The sequence below is a fragment of the Apteryx rowi genome, unplaced genomic scaffold, assembly GCF_003343035.1.
Source record: "Apteryx rowi isolate R43461 unplaced genomic scaffold, aptRow1 scaffold_5, whole genome shotgun sequence".
Lineage (NCBI taxonomy): Eukaryota > Metazoa > Chordata > Aves > Apterygiformes > Apterygidae > Apteryx > Apteryx rowi.
The window spans coordinates 1,824,542-1,845,560 of record NW_020450760.1 but is presented as its reverse complement, the minus strand read 5'-3'; the positions used below and the strand labels follow the sequence as shown (position 1 = coordinate 1,845,560).

Sequence of the window (21,019 nt, the reverse complement as noted above, 5' to 3'; positions counted from 1 at the left end):
GCAGGTCTCGAGGTGTTTAATCTCTATTCCAGCCTGCCTTTAGGTGTAGACTCCCGTCTTGCCGTTGGAAGACGGAACTCCCAACATGAGTTGAAACAGGCACATCTTAATATAGATACTGGCTGCGGTGACCAGTATTTCAGCTGGGCTAAACAAGCGGCTAATTGCGTAAGAGAGCTTAGAAGAGCTGTTCTGTAGTGATTTAGTGACGGTGCCCGGGGAGATAATGTGTGCCCCTCTTATAAAAGCGCTTTGGGCTTTGAGTCGAAGTTTTTTGTTAAGTGATCACTTTGAGCTGAGGCGGCGGTTTGCATGAGGATATATGAAAGAATATAAAGGAGACGATAATGAGGAGGCGTCTGTTACTGTTCATCTCAAAGTTTTCTTGAACCACGCACTTTTTATGAGATGTCCTTGATCTGGATTTGGCCTGCATCATTTAACTGGCTGCAATTCTCTTGTATTTAGCTTGTTGAAGGTTATGGATATGCCTAGGTAATCCCATTCACTCTGCTGTTCCAGAACAGGCCTGTTTGCAGGGAACAAAGCTGTAAGGTGACCTAAGACCAAACTTTAAATGCTTTAGTTGAACAGCAGTCACATCTGTAAATATTCAGGAAACTCCATAGCTTAAAGGAAGGGAATTTGTGCTTTGATGTTAATAAAATGGAAAACTAATGATGTGTGTTGGTTTATCATGCTTTGTTTTAAGGGCATGTATGTATGGTCTTAATAAATATTCTATTTATATAATAAATAGTGTGTTTTTGTAACCTCAACTCTTCTCTTGTTTTTTTCCACAAAAGCAGCTGGAAGCCATTTGTGTCCAAGTTCAGCCAGGACAGATGAAGGAAACTGAAAGGCCGATGCCATCACTGGCATCAGTCCAGTCCAAAACTATAACGCTGAGTCAGTCGGTTGGTAGAAATTCTAGTATATCTGGACTTGGCATTATTAATCCCCAAATAATTAGGATACAGCCAGTAACAGGAACTGAGCAGCAGCAGCTATTCCTACATAGTTCCTCTGAGCCTCCAATTCAGTTGCTTATGCAGAGACCTTTACCGCCTCATGGATCAGTGTCTGTGAACAAGATCCCCACGTGTAAGATGCTAAATGGACAGAGAACTACATGTGCCACAGTATCAGCTGCAAGGTCTCCAAATATTACCATGGTTGCAGCCAATTCAACAAATACTCTGATATCATGCCTTGAAAAAAAACAAAAAGACGACAAGTTAAAAAAATCATTGAAAGTGAAAACTCGTTCTGGACGGATTTCACGACCTCCAAAATATAAAGCTAAAGATTATAAATTCATTAAAATGGAGGATTTGGCTGATGGTCATCAGTCTGACTCTGATGACTACTCTGAACTGAGTATAGAAGATGATGAAGAAGGAAAGGTGAAGGGAAAGGATGCATTATTCAGTTCTTCAAATTATAATCTGAAACCCAAAATGTTTAAATGTCAGACTTGTGAAAAGTCCTATATAGGAAAAGGAGGATTAGCAAGACATTATAAACTTAATCCAGGTCATGGACAGCTGGAGTCTTTGCCTCAAGAAATACCTTTAAATAAGCCTAATGGAAGTATATTTGTGGACAGTGCTTGTGGAATAGCAGAGGAAACTACAAGCCCAATGCAGTCAGATTCCGTTGCTGTCATTTTAAATAATGAAAATGCACTAGCTACCAATTTGGAAGAAACTGTTGCTTCACAGGCTGGAGAACAGGTAAAGTATGTTACTTGAAAAAACTGCTTTATAGAAATTAGAATGGCAGCTTTATAGCTGCATACTGTACTCGTTCATCTGAATTCCTGCTGACAGTAATATAAGTATTTTTGAAAAGACTGAAGGTAGGGAACTAAATGCAAGTCCCTTCAGTGGTATATGTCTGTATTAAAATTTTGAAGTCTTGCACTGCTCAATAATATCCACCACCATACCAAAATCGAACACATTTCCCACTTTAAAGATCAAGATACTGTTTTAAAGATCAAAATGCTGTCTCATGCAACATAGCAAGAATAGTATTGTTGCACAGGCACATAAAATGTTAGTTCAGTGTTCATTCATTACTGGTTTTGTGACATACAGCTGTCACATTGAAATAAACTGGTCTGCATAAATAGTCGCTGCCTTTGCATTTTGAAGAATATTGCATTTTTCAGTTATAGCCTTTAGCATGACAGACACTAAGACATTACCTGTAGTTTCTGTGGCTGAAATAGGGATTCTTCTGTGTTGAAACTTATCTGGAATCCAACAGCGGACAGCAGTTTTTCCCACAGTAAAGTTTTGAAAATGAGGCTTAACTTACCTATGTGAACCAAACTGTTTGGTAAAACGTGATTTTCTGCGTCAGAAGCTACTTCAGCTACAATTCTTCTTCTGTGATCTTTGAAGCTGGTCACTTCAAAATAAAGTATCTCTTTTAATATTAAAATGACTTTAACAGCTTGGAACAAAAAAAGACCTGATACAGTTCTCTTCTAGAGAAAGATACTTTTTAAGATGTAGTAACATAGTATTTGTTACATTTTTATTTGTAAATAGGAGGTTATTCTCAGAAACAGGAAAACTTGCAGCTCAAGACATGAACACAGCAAACAACTCCTCCTACCCGCCCCCAACCTCTATGCTCCTTATCATCCTTGGAGAGAGAGAAGTGCAGAATACTCAAAATCTAGTCTCTGTTTTATTATTATATAGCTGTAACTTGCCTTTGCACCACTTATTCTGGTGGGGTTATGGGGATTTAGAAAAAAATTCAGAGAATCTCTTGTACTACTCCTGAAGGAAAATGCAGCACTATTACTGACTGCTATAGATTGCTAGTTTTCTATTTTACCTGTTATCTCTAACCAGCAAATATGGATTTTACAAATTTGTACTTTGTTAACTCATTGATTTAGTTACAGTTTTTGGCTAAGTAAATATTTTCTAGAAAGAATAACAGGCTTATTAAAACTGGTAGATTGATATAGACGGGAAGGCAGCCAAGACCCCCATGCTCAGCATGGGTTTATATCATAATTAAAACTAATTTAGTCATTTAATCTCTGTGTTCCTACTTACTAGAATAGTAGGGAGCTAGTGAGCATTAGGATGAAGATACACTGATTATGAAAAGAAGCTTGAACTACTTGAGTACTATGTAATCTGTCACCCCTTAAAAAAAATACTGGGTCATGCTTAGAAATTCTAGCTTGGTAGGGAGGAAAAGAGGCATTCAGTAAAAAAAAAAATCACTGCTTTGATCAATAAAAGTTTGATTTTTATTATATAGCTTGATTGTTTGCACTGAGGTCATAATAACAATTTAAAAATTAGAAAATATACTTTGAGTTTGCCTTGTGGTCTTATTACAGAAGCTACTTAGCTGTGCTCTTGGGGAAGACTGAGGATTTTGAAACAGGTGGAAACTGGGGAAAAACATTTGGATTTTAGTTACTGAGCTTGTCACTGTTCATGACTTATAGTTTTCTTAGCTCATATAAAATCTTCATGCTTTGATGTGGTTACTATGAAACCCCAACTTGTCTTTGATGAGTGTGATTTACTGCTAAGGCTCATTTCTGTAACCTCTTTGTTCAGAGAGGACATATTTTACTTCAAAAATATTAAACATTTAACGCACATAAGTAAGACTTTAATCTTATTCCCTTAATCTCTGTATTTCATATGACTCTTTGTGGATCAAAAAGGCTAACTTTACAAATAACGGCGCGCATATCTTGCAGAAGTAGCTGTGTGGTGGCTTTATTCCACAACAATCTTTAGTTATGCATGTATCCAACTATCCAAATGAAGACCTTCATTATAAAATTTTGCCTTCCTCAAAACAGTGTTTAAAACTGTTTTTTCTTTTTCCTTTAATTAAAGACTGGTAAGTCTGCAGAAAGCAGACACTTGTTGGCAGAACAGCAAAATGAAACCAGTTCAGGACACCGGGCACCTGTAACACCAAAAGGACCTGGAAGGCCCAGACGACCTAAGAGACGAGGTCGACCAAGGATGGGTGGAAGATCCAGGTGTTCTGGAAAGCTTAGCAGACCTGCTCAGTCCCCTTCAAAGTCACTTAGTAGTGTGTCAGCAGAGCACAATGTATTCAGAAGAAAAGCTAGATTAAAAGAGGTATGGCTCTTTTCTGCAATTACTTCCTAAGTATATATCCTTTTTTTTTTTTTTTTTGACAATTTATTTTCAAGGATGTATTTTCAGAAAGATTGCTTTTGACATTCTTGTTTGCTGACAAAATGATAGCCTCAGATATTTTCTAAGAAAGTGTTAAGCTAGGTTTTAAGGAAAAATACTTCTGCCAGAACACAGGACAAAAGCAAAATGTAATCTTGGTCTAGAAAGGGTCTTTTGACAGTTAGATGTATGCTTGGCTATTGTTTTTCTGGAGAAGAATAATTACTAGGTATTATTATGTATCTGTTCCAACACAGTAGAAATAAACCCAACTGCAGTTGTGCAATGTTTTTTTACTTTAAAAAAGAAAAAAGAAAAAAAGCAATGAAGCTCTGGGGGGAGGATTGAGTGGGGATTAAAAACCCAAAAGCTAACTTTTTTTTTTCCTCCCATTTGTTTCCTACGTGTTGTAGAAGATCTTTTACATCTACTAAATTTAATATTATTGCTCTTCTTTCTATATGAGTATGCAAGAATTTGTGGCACTGAATGTTGTCTGTAAATGTGGGTTATAAGCTGTTGTTGAAGCTTTTTTTTTTTTAATTTACCTCCTCTTTTGATGTTACATTTGCCTTGATTCTCAAAGCTGCTTAAACATATAGTATGCATATCAAAAAAAAAAAAAAAAAGACAAATTTGTTCCTAGCTTGAATTTTTAGCAGCAACTGCTTTATGGAACTGGTAGCCTGCTATGTGTTGTCTTTTTAAAATATAAAAAGAAATCACCCTGATGGAAACCATGTATCTGATGTTTCTATAAGATATGTTTGCATCTTATTGAAAAGTAGTGACATTTTATGTTATGAATGTGGGATGCATAACCTTTGTAGGCTACTTTGCTCTAATAAACTCGTTATGGCTTTTGACAGCTAATACAACAATGTGATAATGAAGACTTAATGGAGCTGGCTCTCCCACGTCTTACAAAGCTTGTAACAGTATATGAATTTCTGTTGATGAAGGTGAGATTTTTTTTTTAATGTAAAAATGTTAAATTATTTTAGGGAGACTGCTATTAATATACATTGAGATACTTCTCTAAAGGAATCTATTTCCTAAGTTAGATGTGTGCAGAATGAAGGTGTTTGACATCATTTCTGTTCTGTATAGGCAAAAGGCTGATAGATCTGTTGATTGAAAGGCTTTTTCCTGCCTCATTCAGTGGCATTTTTGAAGATTCCATAGTCTTTTGACTTGACTGTTAGTATTTTAAATTTTTGAGCAAAACAAACTGACAGATTTAAATTTAATCTTACTTAAAATAGGAGAGAAAAAAAGATTTTATTTTATTTTATTTATTTATTTATTTTGCTTATTTCTAGGTTGAAAAAGGGTATCCAACCAGAGCTTACTTCCCGGACGTGTATAGGGAATTTGAAGAGTTGCATAATATGGTAAAGAAAATGGCTTATGATTACCTTAGTAATTCTGATTTGTTGAGTTGCCAGGAGCCTGTTGAAATAAAAGATCTGAAGGTAATAAAGTATTCTACTTGGAACTGTGATTTGGGGGGTTTTGTCTGTTTTAAATCTTGTACGTTTTTAGTTTTCTCTGATAACTTTACCTGCATGACAAAGCTTATTTGAACAAAACATCTTTCTTGATAAACAAAAGATGGAGATAACTGTAAACAGTACAACAAAAAAACAAAGCGTGAAAAAGAAATCTGTAATAAAACTACAGTTCTAGTTTATGGCAGAACACACAACTAAAAAAATATATATATATAAAATCAGTTCCAGCAGTGCTGATTTCTGGTATCTGTCTGCATATCTAGAGTAGTATGAAGCTGCACTTTACTGCATGGTGTGCTTAGCATTAACTCTTAATAGAAGTACACCTTAATATTTGATTAGGAAGAAAGTGTCTATATTTAAAACAAGTGGCCTTGATTTAAAGGGAGTAAGTACTATTACTGCAAAATGAGGACAAATGGAATGCTTCTGTGCAGTTCATAGTCATACTAACAAATATGAAATGTAGTGAATGCATTAATAAAATAAAAAAAAAAAAAAGCAAACTATTATTTCAGTAACCCTTTCCGGATTTACTGTTTATGTAGTTGTGGCTAGAAAGACACTGTGGGTTGTTTTTTGTTTTGTTCTGGTTTTGTATAATTTGTTTATCCTTTATTTGGTCTTTGTTCCTCTTGCTTGGAATAAAATCTTTTTAAATAACCTCTTCTTCATTTTCCCTTCTCCGTTTCTAGTAGTGAATAACACTGTTTTGCATATTCCCTCCAACAAAATTTCTAAATGGCATGCTCATTAAGGCACATCTGCACTGAACTTGCAACATCTGCATACTGCTATGAACTAGCATACATACATATCTGCAACTGCTATGAAAGGGGAACGTACTGGAGAACTCAGGGTAGTGAAGGCAGAGATAAGATTCTGGTTCTGATAACAATCGAATTAAAAATCAAGTGCTGTATGGACTGTTAGCAGTAGTTAGTATTTATTTTTCAGAATAAATCATGACATTCACTGATGTACTAAAAAACTTTCTAGGATTACCGCATGCTCATCGGACTAGTCTGTAATTGGCCAACACTGATTCTTCCCTCTGGAGAATGGAAGTTGCATCAACTAATGGGATGCTGGCAATATTGGTAGACCTCAAATGGAACCTACCTTTTTTCTTCTCTCCAGTGTTAATGTGCCTTCTTTATATAGAATTATGTTCTTTAAAAAATAACAGCCTTCAGAAGCCATATAGTAGCATATCTACATAAGGATGAAACAGAGGAATCGAATTTGGAAAAGAATATAACCTTTAGCTCCTAAGAGATACTTTTAAACAGCAAGACTTAAATGTTTTTAAATAATGGAAAGCCTTGACGGTGTTCTTTATTAAACTCTGCTCTTAGTAACTGACTCTGGATTCTATATATAATCATGGTACTCCTAATTCTTTCAAATTTGCCTTTTAATTTTCACCTTCAAATGAAGGCCGTGTTCTATTAATATGAAAGTTAGTAGAAAACATGGGAGTCTAAATACTTCATTGAGCTGTAATGATTGGTTGTCAGACTGGACCCCTGTGTAATTACTCTTCTAGTTAAATTTTAAGAAAATGAACCAGTATTTCAGTATTTATGTGTTCAGATTGGAGAGGCTAACTTTTTTTTTTCCTGTAACTTTTTAAAGGTTGCTGAATCGCTAGGACTTACAGAAGTACTCACTGGAGAACAAAAGATGCAAGGTGTAGACTCTTGTTCACAACATATGATTAAAATGGTTAGTGAGCAAGTGCCTGTGGAGATACTGGGACAAAAACGGTTAGCTGAGGTATGGAATACATTTGTGAAAATTTAAAAATGAAACCAAGACAAATTAAAGTTTGTTAAATTAATAATTCCTACAAAGCCATACTAGTATTATGACTTGTATTAAAGTAAGGCTTTCATGGTGTTCAGAGTTTGTAAATACTTAAAGTAGTACTTGCCACTGTGGTACCATAGCAGAGCATCTGAATTAGCAGGCTAAAGATGTTCTTTGGGAAGACACTTGGTGGCATTCAGGATAAGATCTCAGGGGTTCACAGGTGATGTTGTGATATAGAGAGGAAAGTTTGTGTTAGCACTAGTAAATGCTGCTGCCCCCCCCCCCCCAAAAAAAAAAAAAAAATCTTTAGATTCTAATAAATTGTGTTGGAGTAAATGGGCTAACCTGCAGTAGGCTCAGGTGCTGAAGTGGCTGCTCTGCTAATTCGGTCGTTGTCAGAGGTGCATGAAAACAGCTCCTTTCTTTCTAACAAGCTAGTTTACCAGATTTGGTCTGTCTGCAGCTGTAGTAAGGAGCAGTCTGTTTCTTTTTCTTGAAAGTTGCATCTCTTTGGTCCTTCCCTTCAACTGTTCTATTTTTCTTTAGCCCAGAGTTGACCCTGGTGGAGAAGAAATAAAACTAGCAATTTTCCCTTTTCTGCCCATGTTTAAATTTGTGAGCCAATCAGTTTTCACTTGTTAACCAAGAGATGCTGGATGAGCTGTTCATAGCCCTTTATTGAACCTGGAGAGATAGCTTATAGCAGGTATCATGTCCTACAGCTAATTACAGTGGCTCACTGAGGCATTTTGATCTTGAAGCAAGGGTGGGTTGTTTCAACGAGATATCATAAGTAATCAGTGGTATTGGGAAAGTGTGAGGGCTGTGTTAAACCCTAACCTTTTAGGAAGACCTTCAGTGCAAAATCCTATTTTCAGGGTGGGTATCAATTCACTGCCATAAAATTCCCCAGTTAGCCTGTGATCTTTTCCAGTATTGTCAGCTGCTATTGGTGGCAGCCAGTTAATTATCTCTTGTATTGACAGAGCTCAGGGGAGGAACTGTTGCCATCAGCCAAAAGGACCAAGTTAGAAGACATAATGGAGAATGTGAATAATGCTTATGCCAGTCAAGATGAAGTGAAAGAAAAGAGTGGGAATTTGTGTACACTGTTTGAAAAAGATGGTAACCTCTTCAGATTTACCGATTCTCTTCTGTTCATGGAGAAGCTGAACAAATTCCTGTGTTCTTCAAGCTACTGTGGTTTTTGTCTTAAGGTTTAATTTCTCAACTTGCTTCCCAGGTCCTTCCTAAAGGTCCTGTTTAACTGAAAAAAGCTTCATGGGGGGAGGGGGGGGAAAGTGATGATGCACTAACACCACAGCAGTAGCACAGTTCTAAATGCATGATGCTCCAGTTACTGATACTACTGGAGTATTGGGATAACAGTCCTGTCCTCCACTGTGTGCTGCCTGAATGCTTCCTGTCCACACTATCCCTTATAATGGAGGCAGTGCATGAGCTTCGTGTCAGCAGTGGGAGAGCGAAGGAAGAGGAAGCAAGCTATATGTCCTTCCTCTTTGCCCCAGCAGACTGCATGAGCAGAATCATCAGGGCTTTACAGATCCTGGGGGAGGGCAAGAGCTGGTGGAGGCAATACCATATCCCACAGGAGATGCAGAAGTTGAAGAAGGGATTTGAGACACCATTTTGCATGACAGTCTTTTCTGGGTGCATGTTCTTCTCTTCTCTTCCCTCTCCCTTCTTTCTCTTTATTTCCCCCTGCTACCTCAGACTGGCAGGGTAACAGTGGATTAGTGAGCAAAAAAAGATGCGTCCCCGACTGTAATCTCCCCAAACTCCGCTGGTCTCGTATTTGAAAGCGTTGCAGTATTCAGAGGCATTACAGTCAGGGTTGTGAAAGATTCCAGCTGTCACCCTGCTCTATTGAGATGCATACCACTGCCATCCTCTTGCTTTGTAAAATCTTTTTTTGGTGTTGCTATAAGCTGCTTTGCTTTTGCCCTTTGTGTGTCTTTCAAGTCCCCCCCCCCCCCTTAGTTTATTTTTTCTTTCTCTGAAAGACTCCCTGCTTGACCATGCTTATTTCTTGTTATACTACGATTTTTGTCTGGGCTGTGATTTTTTTTTTTAATATTTATTTCATTTGCACCTGCTAGTAGGCCTTTTGCTAGTCTGCAGTACAAAGTTTAAATGGCCCTTCCGAGTTGTTATGCCTCCTTTGTTGCGCAGTGGTATCTTTCATAACAAAAAGTACTTGTTCCTCTTAATCTTCAAGAACTAAAACTGACAACTCGTGCTACTGCAGCTTAAGTTATTGTTTAACTACCTGCTGGGTTTGTGAGGGCTCTTAGTCCATGTCAAATGATTGGTAAAGCACAGTAATTTAAACTTCTAGTGTTTTACCTCTTCTGTCACAGGCTGAATGAAAAGTGTTCCTGGGGCTGTTAGCACAGCTCATTAGACAGGTAGTTACTCGATAACATTTGAATCCTGGATGAGCTTGGATATCAACAGAAATTTGACCAAGTTTGAATGTGTCTGTCAGTTTACTCATGGTAATGTGGATGAGCAGCTGGCAACTTTGTCTGTGGTGTAGTCTTTGTCTTTTATTGGCTATATGCCAGATGGAAATAGTTCAGTTTCAGCCCAGATTATCTTCAGAATTACCAGAAAAATGCTGCTTCTAATGTAAAGTCCTTTGGTATGGAAATATTCAATCGTATTTCACTATCTAAAAATACCTTAAGTATTTTTATACTGTCCTTCTTATGGAAACTGCTGTGAAACTCTTAAGACACTTCAAGTTTACTAATTTGGGGGAGGAAAAGAGGGAAGCAGTCTAGTTTTTCCTCCAAGATTATTGTAGAAAAATTACTTTTTTGGACTTGCAGTATTAGATCGCCCAACAAAATGATATTTCTTTCACCTTTTCAGGTTTTAATCCATTAAATGGGGAAATCTTACTTTCAGAAGATAGAGATATCACGTGCTGCTCAACTGGAAGCATGTTACCTATAGCAGAGGAACATAACTCACTTGTTGATTCAGAAGTTAGAATCAGTGCTGAACATTCAGGTATTTTCTCTCAGACTATGAAAATAAGCATGGAGTTTTCCCAGCCTGTAAACATACAGGGACCAGATATTGCAGGTGACACATCTCTGCTGAACAGTGAAGCTGTATTGCCTGTTGAAGCCGATGACTCACCAGAATTAGTTCAAGCACACTTTGTGAGAGGGAATCCAGCAGGTGGACTGTCGGCTCCCAAGCTCTGCAGCTCTGTATCAGAGAATGCAATGGGCAGTCAGAGCACTAACCTACCAATGAGTGAAGAAAATGATCACAGTGGAAAATATCAGAAACTGCAAGAAGAAAACCAGAACTTTGCAATTAAAGAACATTCTGAACAGCTTCATGATGCTGGTATCGCTGATGAGATGCAGCAACTTGAAAAAGTTTTTTCAACAAATGTTGTGCCAATAAACCATCCACACAGTGCTCAGACTGAGTTGCACCCAAATCCTGTCCAGGAAGCCTCCTTGTCTGCTCACATGAGCCATGAAAGCCCTTTTAAAAATGTGCATGAATTTTCTTGTGGGACAGGGGAACCACATGAGCTGGAGAATACAGTTACTGTAGACGAAACTGTAGCGTTTGAGATTACTGATGAGAGCCATGATTTTTTGTCTCAGGGACATGAACAGATTTTTATTCAGACTACAGATGGGCTTATTTTATCTCATCCAGATGCTGCTGTTTTGTCTCAGGCAGAAGGCATTGTTATTGTAACTGATTCTGACGGTACTACAATGCATATTCGCACACCTGATGGGATACCTTTGGAAACTGTGGAAGCACTACTGGCAATGGAAGCAGATGGCCAAAGTGAAGATGTTCTGCTCTCACAAAGTGAATTGGAGCCATAAATTAGAAAACCGTATATGCTTTCTTCTGGAAAAGACTGACTATATAAAATGTATATTTTTCTAATGTGAATACTGAAATAATTGAGATTTAACTTATTTGTAAACTCTTTCTATGCCCTGTACTTTTTTATAACTTATGTTTATATAAATTTAGCAGCATTGCAACCAAAAATTCTAGAAATAACAAGATTCTATTTGCTCTTCTATGTGTTGGGGGGTAGGGGAAAATGGAAATCTGTCAACCTTAAAACTGTTGCACTATTCCCTTTCGTTACATAGTCCCTTTTCTCTTTAGCCATCCAAAATGCAGTAAACTGTACTGCTTTTTGGCAGTGATGTGCCGTGTACTGGCAAGCTGTGTATGGGTAAAATAAAAGCTATATTAAAAATATACATTTTCTGTTCCACTGAGATTCTAAAACTCTTTGGCTTTATTACACTTTGTTCAAGCTAGCTTGAATATTCATTAGCATCTAGACTTGATGCACCTAAATCTGCCTGGAAAAATGTGTAATTTCAAAATGCAATCCACACTTGTGTATTCTAGGAATAATGTGACAGCCTAACTAACCTCTCTAGTCTTTGCTCAGATAACAATAGGCTAAGCACCCACTGAGTTAAAGACAAAAATAGCTGTTCTGTGGAGGCCTATAATTCCTACTGAACTGCTGGAAATACATTCAAGCGTGCTTGCCTTGTGGTGAGTCAGTCACAAACCACTTCAAAACTTGCTGTTACAAACTGACAGCAGTATGCAGATGTGTAAGTAGTGATCTGAATTGCCTTAATATCATAGCAAATTCTTTTCTCATAACTTCATCTTTAATCCCTGGTGGGTTTTTTTCATTTCTATTAGACTCGTATTATATTTATACATATATATATTTCTTTCAGGTGATGCATCTTTTATTACATCTATGTTTTGCTCTTCCTAGTAACTCCATACTGCCCTGTACTATTTAATCATATTTAAAATTTTATTATTGGTTATGAAAACTATTTCTCTAAGCAGTCAGCAAAGTTACCACATTATCTACTACTATCCTGTATTTTTTCTCTCATCCTTTCAATGGGGTAGTGAAATAGCTTTTGTTGCTTGGATGACAGTATTTTTGTGGACACTTCCTCACAGCTGATACTCTTCTCGTTCAAGGATGGCTTTTTTTTGTTTGTTTGGGGTTTTTTTGTTTGTTTTCCCAGGAAGCTTAGTGGGTGCTAAAGAGCAGCATTAAATGACTACTAGCCTTATTTTTCTCTTGAGCTCTTGTAGACATTACTGAAAACTGGTAACACAACTGTGTGTTGTCTCATTGCTAAATATGTATGAGGCTATTGAGAGAGTTAGACAAATCAGCTAAAAGTTCCTTTAATATGCAGGAGGACTTCTTATATCAAGTATGAACATTGATTTTTCAGGGCCTTGTTACTGTGGAAAAATTGATTCTAAAACTGAATCTGAACAAGGGAGAGAGGGGATGGCTTAGAGATGAAATAATCTCTGACATCCCTTTAACATAATCTTTTTTTTTTTTCTGGTTGCCTAAATAGATTAACTTATGATTAGCCAGGACATTGCATTTTTTTTGCATGGATCTGAAAAATACTGTCATATTTTAGTGAGTTGCTGTCATCTTGTTGTTTTTTGGGGTTGGGGGGGGGGGGTTTGAGGAGGTGGTAGTGGCCAGAGGACAGGGGCATACCTTACACATGAAGGTACCGTACAAAGATCTGCTGGTCTTTGATTACAGTGAACAATTGTTTCCTATTATACTTTTTGTACTGGCTCTCTAGATCTGAGGGCTCCAAATATAAAGATGAATTTCCTAGAACTATTGTATGACAAAACATCCTCTTCTCTGCAATTATGACTTTGCAGTAATCTTTCTCTGTCCTGTTGCTGTCAATGAGCAAGGAGGTTTGCAAATATGAAGACTCCTTCCTGAAGAGCTTATTTCCTCTAAGAAATAAAAATGATCCACAATTTCCACCTCCGTAGAAAATGAAAATGTGCTTCAATTCTGCCTCTCCTATTGATTTGCACATGCTGGGAAATACAATATACCTACTCTCATCTTAAAAGAAGAATTCTATAAGTGAACCAACCTTCTTTTCTTGCAAAATACTTTTCAAGTACGCAAGTGTTTCCATAGTGATAAGGTCTCTCTCTACTCAGATAAATTGAGGTGGCTGTTAAACTAGATGGAACTCTTGCACTGAAAAATAATAAAAAATAACAAAACTATTCATAACTGATTGTTCTACTTGTTGAGTTACAGTAGTATTTCTTCTTAAATACTAGAAATTGGGGGTAAGAATAGAACGCTATTAAGCTGCCTGAAACAACCTCTTTGTTGGCCAGAGGAATACATGGAGAAAACTTTTCCAATTTATGTCTCTCGGCTCTGTTATTGCAGGCAACTCGTATACTCCCCTTGCCAAGCTTATCAAAATTCAGCTTCGAACTAGTTAAGTGACCCTACTTTTCCTATCAGAAATCTGTTCCAGATCTCTGACTGTTAATTAGATTTTTCTAATGTCAAACCACAGCCATTGTGGCCATTTCATAGTGGTTTGCTTTCCATGCACATGTCTTTTAGTTGAAATGCTTCTTTTTTCAGGAATAATCAAGGGTAAACATCTGTCAGGGCACAGAAATGAGTCAACAGCACTTAGGAATGCTACATAATTGTGCAAAATGGGAGACCAGAAGCAACAGTTTATACAGGAATGGGTCATATAGGCAGTCAGTAATAGTAAATGGGAGGAATTTGGATTATTAATCATAACAAAGTAAGACAAAGACCTAAATTCATTGCACATTAGGGATTTAACTAAACTGATGAAATGATTAGCTGGGTAGTTTCCAAGTTGTAATACACTTCTCTGAAAAGTGCTAATTTGCAAGAACAGCTAACAGTTATCAAAAGCTTGGTAACTGTAGCAGCTTCTCCACGTTACCCGCCTCTGACATAGTGGTATGCTACAGTGATTATTACATCTTCAGGAGAGAAAGCAAATAAGGGTATTGAATTCCTTTTGATGTTTAGTATTTGCACTTATCCAGCTTCTCCTAAACACATTCTCTACTCTCCTTGCCAAGAAAGACAGAGCCTCATACTTGAGCAGCAGCAGGAAAAAGAAAAGCAAGAATTTGAGCCAATAAATCTTTTCATGTACATTGCTAATCAAAAGATGGAGGTGACGCACCTTTAAAGGAAAAAATGCTTAACATCAGCAAGAGTTATCCAAGGAAAGGCTTACTGAGCTCTGTGATAAGAAGCAAACAATATTGCACAAGGACACGGCTGAAGCAGGGCCTTTTTTTATTCAATAGAAGCCTTCACGAAACATCTCTAAAAGAAAAAGGTTACAAAGGTTACAAGAATTAAAAGAGAAAAGACCTTTTCATATAATGGTTGTGGCATAGTGATTTGTACTAAACCTGCCAAATGTACTAGTTCAGGCTTGGATCACTCTTCAAGTGTCACAGTGTAATCAAGCCAAACCAGAATTTACACCACTTTCTGCAGCAACTTCTCAGGACCACACACCAAACTATCATAACAGCATCAAATGACATTCCTACAAGACTGCATGACACTGACACCTCGCTTTTAGATAACAAGCTATTTAAAACATGAATGCAAAGCAGAGTTGGGGATGTACTTAGAAATATTAATTACTGTTAAAAATTGGGAAAAATTATATCCCATCCACTCACCACTTAAAAGCAAACGTTTAGGTTTGAGCTGTTAGCTGCTGAAGGACAGCTGTGCTATTCTGCCCTCATTAAGATGGAAATACTATCCAGCATTTGGTCATGTTTTCCTCAAAAATCTATGTCTTCATCTCAGCTGAATGCCCTAACCATAAAGCTGCAGAGTCAACCTGTTGGACCCAGAACTTTTCTCGTCACCGCTGCGCCACAGCCAAGCTTTAGATGGATAAAGCAAACTAAAACAGGTTGTTCCACGCAGAAAAAAGAATATTGGCTGAGACAAAATAATAAATACAAATAGAGAAAAATATTTTTAATAAGTTTTACAAAAATTCAACACATTTGGTGAGCCTTGCAAACTTGCCATTTCAATTTCATGCGAGTATCTTCAGAAACAAGCCAAGTAACATTTGCAGTTCTAGCACTGTCTATGTCCTGTTTCCAACAGCATGGCTTCTAATAGTAGTTTGCTGCTGTTATCAATGTAAGGCTGGTATAACCACGATGATAAATAGACCATCAACAGATCCTGGTCAGCAGAATGAGCAATATCTTGCACAATTGTTTGCTTGAGTTGTAGCTCCTTCTTGTACATTTGAGAGAGCTTCAGAGAGACCTCATCTAAAATGGATTGAAAAACCAAGCACATCAATCCTAATAGATCAGCAATTCTCTAAAAGTTAAATTATATTTGTGTTATGTTAGCCATTAAAAAAACCCTACTTGATATACAAGCTCTTCCACATATTTTTTAAAAGTCTGACACCCTGCTTTTTTACAACATTAAGAATGTCTGCAGACTGAAATATAAAATGCTAAACATTTTCCTCATCTTTTGGATATATTTTTAAACACTTTTGGTTTTGATATAAATCCTCTTTTAATTCTAAAAATAAGCAGTGGTACTGGGTCTCAAAATCTGCTCTAAAATTAGCAGTTATTATAGCTATTCTTTTAAATAACTGAAACTTAGTCTTAAAATTTTGTAATGCTATTTTGAAAAATAAACTTCTTATTTTAGAGACACTAATAATTTTAGCTAATCTAAAGGTTGTCCTCACATGCTTTCATGCACTTTAGTAATGCATGATCACTAGTAAATGATACCAATAGAGTGAAGAATAATGGTAAAACAAAACAAAAAAACAGATCGAAACTGAACTGCCCAATACAAAAAGCAATATTGTTACTAGTTTTATGAGTAATACTGGCAGGAGCTTTTAAATATATTTATTCATAATATCTTTATCTGATCTCTTTAATTATCTGACTTTCTAAAAAATAACCAAATTATTTTTAATGAGAGATTGATCCTGTATCTCTAACTTGAGACAGAACCATTACTATTTTCAGGACGAATTAGTCATTCAGGGAGTGCAGAGCATCACTACATGATTTGGTCACAATGGGTGTTTTGATAGCTGTTGGCTTTGTCATGGTCACCCTTTCAAGCAGGCAGAAACCAGCACATACAATTCCTGCTAGCTTGTGGTAGTGAAGTAAGGAGCAGGGCTGCATAAAAGAATGAGTTCCACTTCACCAAAGCTCCAGTTGGTCTGCACGCAGTCAGGCTTCTCCTGAATTCAAACAAACAGCTTTAAAACTGCAGTAATATACATTGGGAAGCAGACAGACTGGAAGTCTGGCAACTTTTTGTCATTCCTGAATTTTTGGAAGAACAAAAGGGCCTATTTCTTGCCATCAAGTGAATCCTAACAGTAGACAGTAACTGAACGCTTCTTTACTTGTCTTGACTGACATTGCGATCTGAGGTATTTTTCTTTGACTGCCTGACAATTAACTGAGGTATAGCTTGCTCTTTGCATCCAAGGATATAATTTCAGTGTCAAGTAACAAGGTAGTTTGTAGACTACAGCTTAATACTATCAAGTTGCAAATATGTCTCTCTTTACAAAGGACATGTCTGGTACATACTGGACACTGTAAGCTGCTGACAAGCTTAGTTTTAACTGGATCAGGCTTTATAACTACTGCTGAAATTGCTGCATGTCAGACAATACCCAGCAGTTCATAAGAGCAGCAGTAACCCTAAGCCAAGTGACACACTCATGTGTTTATTGATTAGTCAATTATAAAAGACACAGGTTCATTCACTCTTTCCCTGACACACAGACACACACACAGATATCCAAGTAAAAGGGTTTCTTTTTCAATCTTCCTAAATTACATTGCATGAGTGACATAATGCATTTATCTAAGGTGATCAATATTTTACTTACAGAAGTATGGTGTGGGCCACGTGTGAAATAGGGGTGCTGTGCAATTTCCAGCTCCATGGTGGAACATTTCCAAGTCACAAATTCCTTTAGTAGTCAAAGAGAGCTTTTCCATTTTGAGTTGTATTTTTGTCTGATAATGATGAACATGTAATATTAATGAACATCTCAGGAACATTAGCCTACTATAATCTTAAACAGTTTTTTTTAAAACACATTCTTTCTGAAGACCCTCTTTAGACATTACATTTCTAACTCACTTTATAATTTCAGGCAGGGATCAGTGCTGGAATTTATATACAGATTTAATATGAGATACCCTAAATTTCCAAACACTACAGATATGACTACTGACTCTGATTTTGCGTATTTTTTTCACTTTCCCCATGTATAAATACGTTAAAGTTCTCTCTCATTTTTTCCTCTCTGAGTTTTTCCTATAGCAATTTAGTACTGGGGAAAAACATCAAACTTTCTATGAAAGAACAGGTGTGGCACAAGCCCTGCAAGAACATGCTTCTTAATGTTGTCAGGCCAATATGACTTAAGTTTCGTATCAAAAGATTAGCTGCAGCTGTGGAAAGCAGCTCAGGCTATGACTGAGAATATATCTAGGCTCATTTAGCAGCTTGCTATGAGAAGGAGGGTATTCTGTCTACTTTCTTTGTGGTCACCCGTCTTTGTGCATCACCTAAGGGGCCCAATATTTGGGAAAACAAAATGGAGCTTGAAGACAGTATCTTTATGTCAAGAAGCTAAAATACAGATATTTATATAAATCCTTAAAAAAGTATATGCTCATAAGAAATGAAAAATAAAATATGTTTGTAGTAGCTGTGTTTAGTATCCAATCTAACACAGGCTGCTTATACTTCTATTACTCAAAAGTAATGAAAAATTGCATCAACACATCTGCTAGGCTGAATACAACACTATCTCAAGGAAAAAAATAAAACCCTCAAATTGCTGGTACTTTTTCCCACAGAACAAAAATTGAGGAAAATCTAGCTGCTTTCCTGCTTATTCTAAATACCGGACTAGTATCTTTTCTGTATAAAAATGCTCAACGAAACATTACACCAATCATCTTTTTAACAACCCTCCACTATTGCTAAAGGCTGTAAAAGTTAATTTTAAGTAAAATTTTAAATTACAATAACAAGCAAAAATATTTCTTTGTTTATGCCAACCTGACAGGTGACATTCATTTCTGACAACATATCCAGAAAGAAGGTGTGTTGCATAATAATTTTCTTACTCTATCCCTTACAGAAGTGGAAGCTATAGCATGGAAAATACAGCTAGGCAGACTAAAAATGTAATGCATAATGTCTGATCAAAGCTAGCTGCAATAGATATCACAGCAGATAAAACCTTGTTCAGTGCTTTAACTTGTTTTGTTTTAAATGGAGGAAATATTCAGGATGAGAAAAAAGACGACAGGTGCAATTTTAGAACGGATTTTTGCAGGACTCTTTCAGAAGATCACATTATAAAGGGAGGAGTAAATTATAACCAGAAGACAAATGTAAAAACAACTTTAAAATTTACCAATCAAGCAAATAAATGGAGCACACGACTTATAATCATTCAGGTTGGAAGCCAAAGAACTATGATTAAAAATCCCACTTTTCTGTTTACAGTATTTGAGGTCATTTGCTTAAGTCATGCTTGGAAAATACAGGTCAAAACTGCAAAATGAATATTACCATTTGCTTTAAGGTCTCAAGTAATTCTGCACAGCAACTATCCAGCTCTTCATTGTATTTTGGAGATGGCTTTTCAGACTCTGTAGCACTGTTATCACAGGCTATCTCCAATTTGTTGTCTTGGAATCTAAAACAGAAGCATCAGGCAGTTCAAACCACGGCATATAGGTTTACCTAGCCACAGAGGTTTAAAATCCATGTCATCCGAACCTACAAAATCTCTCTCTCACAAGCTGTACATGAGAATTCCTACATGAAAGAAGGTAAGGGGCCTATCTAGCAATTGAGTGAGCAACTGAGCTGGTACCATAACCTTCAGAGGAATGTTCAATTACTCTACTTCAGAGCTCATGCTCAAAAGAAACAGTTGCAGATGTTAAGATAACACTACCCCCAACACTTTACCTTGCCTCTCTGTTGGATGCTACTCTCTCGTAGTGACAGGGTATAAGGTATGCCCAGGCCTCAGCTGGTCCAGCTGACAGCCTGGTGCCTCTCCACAAACTCACCTTTGTTGACAGTTTAAGTGAAGACACTTAACTGTGAACTGAGAGCAGGCAAGGTGCAGGCATGTATCATATTCTGTCTTGCTGACTTTCCCATAGAAGCTGTAAACTTTGACAGAGGGAGCAGACAGGGAGGGAAGGGAAGATCTGACACCTTTACAGCAAAATATTACAGAGTTTGCCTGTCAGAACCCTGTCAGTTATAGGTTTTCCTTTAGAGCCTGAAGATAGTATCTCTACCAAAAGTATTGCTTTTGTTAAATCTTCGCTGCTATAACAACTTTTTGTCTATGTAAGTCATTGATTCTTACTTGAAATCTGCTGAACTCTTGACCTTAGTGAAAACTGATAATATTGACTTTAGAGTAAATACACAGGATAGTAAGGGAACTCACATGAGTAAAGATCATAGGATTAGATTCTAACTTTGTATGTTACGTATTTTAAATATCCATTATACCTAACTGTACATATATTAAACATTTTTTGTTTCTTGCAAATACCACTAGTTCATGAGATTATTTTAATCTTTATGAGACATTTAAATCTTATTTGAATGTAAATATTTTATATAACTGGAAAGTACAACTGCTTGGTTTGATCTAAGAGCTGCCTTACTCATTCTGACATATTCTCTCCCTATCTCTACAAAAAGTTTTCTAGTGAAGGAAGCAGACTAATTTCACAATAAAGGCAACCTCTACACTGTCTTTACTTGTATGTATCATTGGCATACTTACTGCTCACTGATTTTCAGGTTGACAATTTTGTTTGCTGTGGTAAATCCAGTATCATTCAGTCTCTCCCATTTCATCATTAAATTATGCCAGTCCGCTGCATTATCTTTAATCTTTCTTGCACTGACAGATAAGACAGGTCTTCTTGGAGTACCATCAGCAGGACTCTTTGCTACAGAAGACAATAAGGAAAATTCAAGTTTTTAAAAACACATAGCGATAAATCAGTGTGCTGTTGGGCAGCGGTATGTGTCTGAATGTTTTCCTTGCTTTACTGCTGAACACTGATTGAGGTAAAATGGAAACTGCATGAATTTAACTATCCTTAATCATGAAACCAAATTCCTTACCTCTAAACCGTGTTATTATCTACAAGAAAATCACGTTGTTAAAAACTATGCCTATTCTGCGATGCAGTATCGTGACATGGACAGCAGCGGCTTTGCAGTACTCATCGATCTAACGGTCTTTTGTCCACGCATTGTTAAGCTCATTTTCGGCTTTTACGCCAAACGCTGACGCCACGGGGGACGTCAAGAAGCCACCGCAGCGGCTCCTTTGCCCCCTCTGAGCGCCGGCTCAGCCGAGGGCTGCGGCCGCCGGGGCCTCTCCGCCTCGGCGGACATTTTGCCGCTGGGTTAGGAGGCGCCGGGGCCCGCCACCTCCCCTCGCCCCCCCCCCCAAGGGGGCC

The 21,019-nt window shown here is 37.2% G+C and overlaps 2 protein-coding genes across 4 annotated transcripts; one reads left to right on the top strand and one right to left on the bottom strand.

Moving 5' to 3' along the window:
• The first annotated feature begins 191 nt into the window (after positions 1–191).
• Positions 192–11,814, top strand: ZNF839 (zinc finger protein 839). Of its 3 annotated transcripts, none has more exons than XM_026079561.1 (7): positions 192–1,736; positions 3,891–4,142; positions 5,072–5,164; positions 5,525–5,596; positions 7,355–7,495; positions 8,518–8,656; positions 10,430–11,814. In XM_026079561.1, the coding sequence occupies exons 1-7, from the start codon at positions 846–848 to the stop codon at positions 11,419–11,421; spliced, it is 2,580 nt and encodes an 859-aa protein (XP_025935346.1). In that variant the 5' UTR covers positions 192–845; the 3' UTR covers positions 11,422–11,814. The 3 variants fall into 3 exon arrangements, with proteins under 3 accessions (XP_025935346.1, XP_025935345.1, XP_025935344.1); XM_026079560.1 differs by having other exon boundaries at positions 5,525–5,677; positions 7,355–7,444; XM_026079559.1 differs by having other exon boundaries at positions 193–1,736; positions 5,525–5,677.
• A 3,613-nt stretch (positions 11,815–15,427) lies between these two features.
• Positions 15,428–20,986, bottom strand: CINP (cyclin dependent kinase 2 interacting protein). Its single transcript, XM_026079662.1, has 5 exons — positions 20,679–20,986; positions 20,332–20,500; positions 19,086–19,212; positions 17,380–17,509; positions 15,428–15,760 (listed from the first exon to the last, which is right to left on the bottom strand). Exons 2-5 carry the CDS (start codon positions 20,406–20,408, stop codon positions 15,558–15,560), a joined length of 537 nt encoding a protein of 178 aa, XP_025935447.1. The 5' UTR covers positions 20,409–20,500; positions 20,679–20,986; the 3' UTR covers positions 15,428–15,557.
• Between the last annotated feature and the right edge of the window lie 33 nt (positions 20,987–21,019).

What these genes read in the sequence shown, in the direction of transcription:
- CINP (XM_026079662.1), bottom strand. Translation starts at nt 20,408, where the DNA reads ATGATGAAATGGGAGAGACTGAATGATACTGGATTTACCACAGCAAAC. An exon ending in TTGAGACCTTAAAGCAAATG is followed by an intron (nt 17,510 to 19,085) that starts GTAATATTCATT and finishes CATCATTATCAG; the next exon opens with ACAAAAATACAACTCAAAAT. An exon ending in GTGGCCCACACCATACTTCT is followed by an intron (nt 15,761 to 17,379) that starts GTAAGTAAAATA and finishes AATCCATTTTAG; the next exon opens with ATGAGGTCTCTCTGAAGCTC.
- ZNF839 (XM_026079559.1), top strand. Translation starts at nt 846, where the DNA reads ATGAAGGAAACTGAAAGGCCGATGCCATCACTGGCATCAGTCCAGTCC. An exon ending in CTTCACAGGCTGGAGAACAG is followed by an intron (nt 1,737 to 3,890) that starts GTAAAGTATGTT and finishes CTTTAATTAAAG; the next exon opens with ACTGGTAAGTCTGCAGAAAG. An exon ending in TACACTGTTTGAAAAAGATG is followed by an intron (nt 8,657 to 10,429) that starts GTAACCTCTTCA and finishes TCACCTTTTCAG; the next exon opens with GTTTTAATCCATTAAATGGG.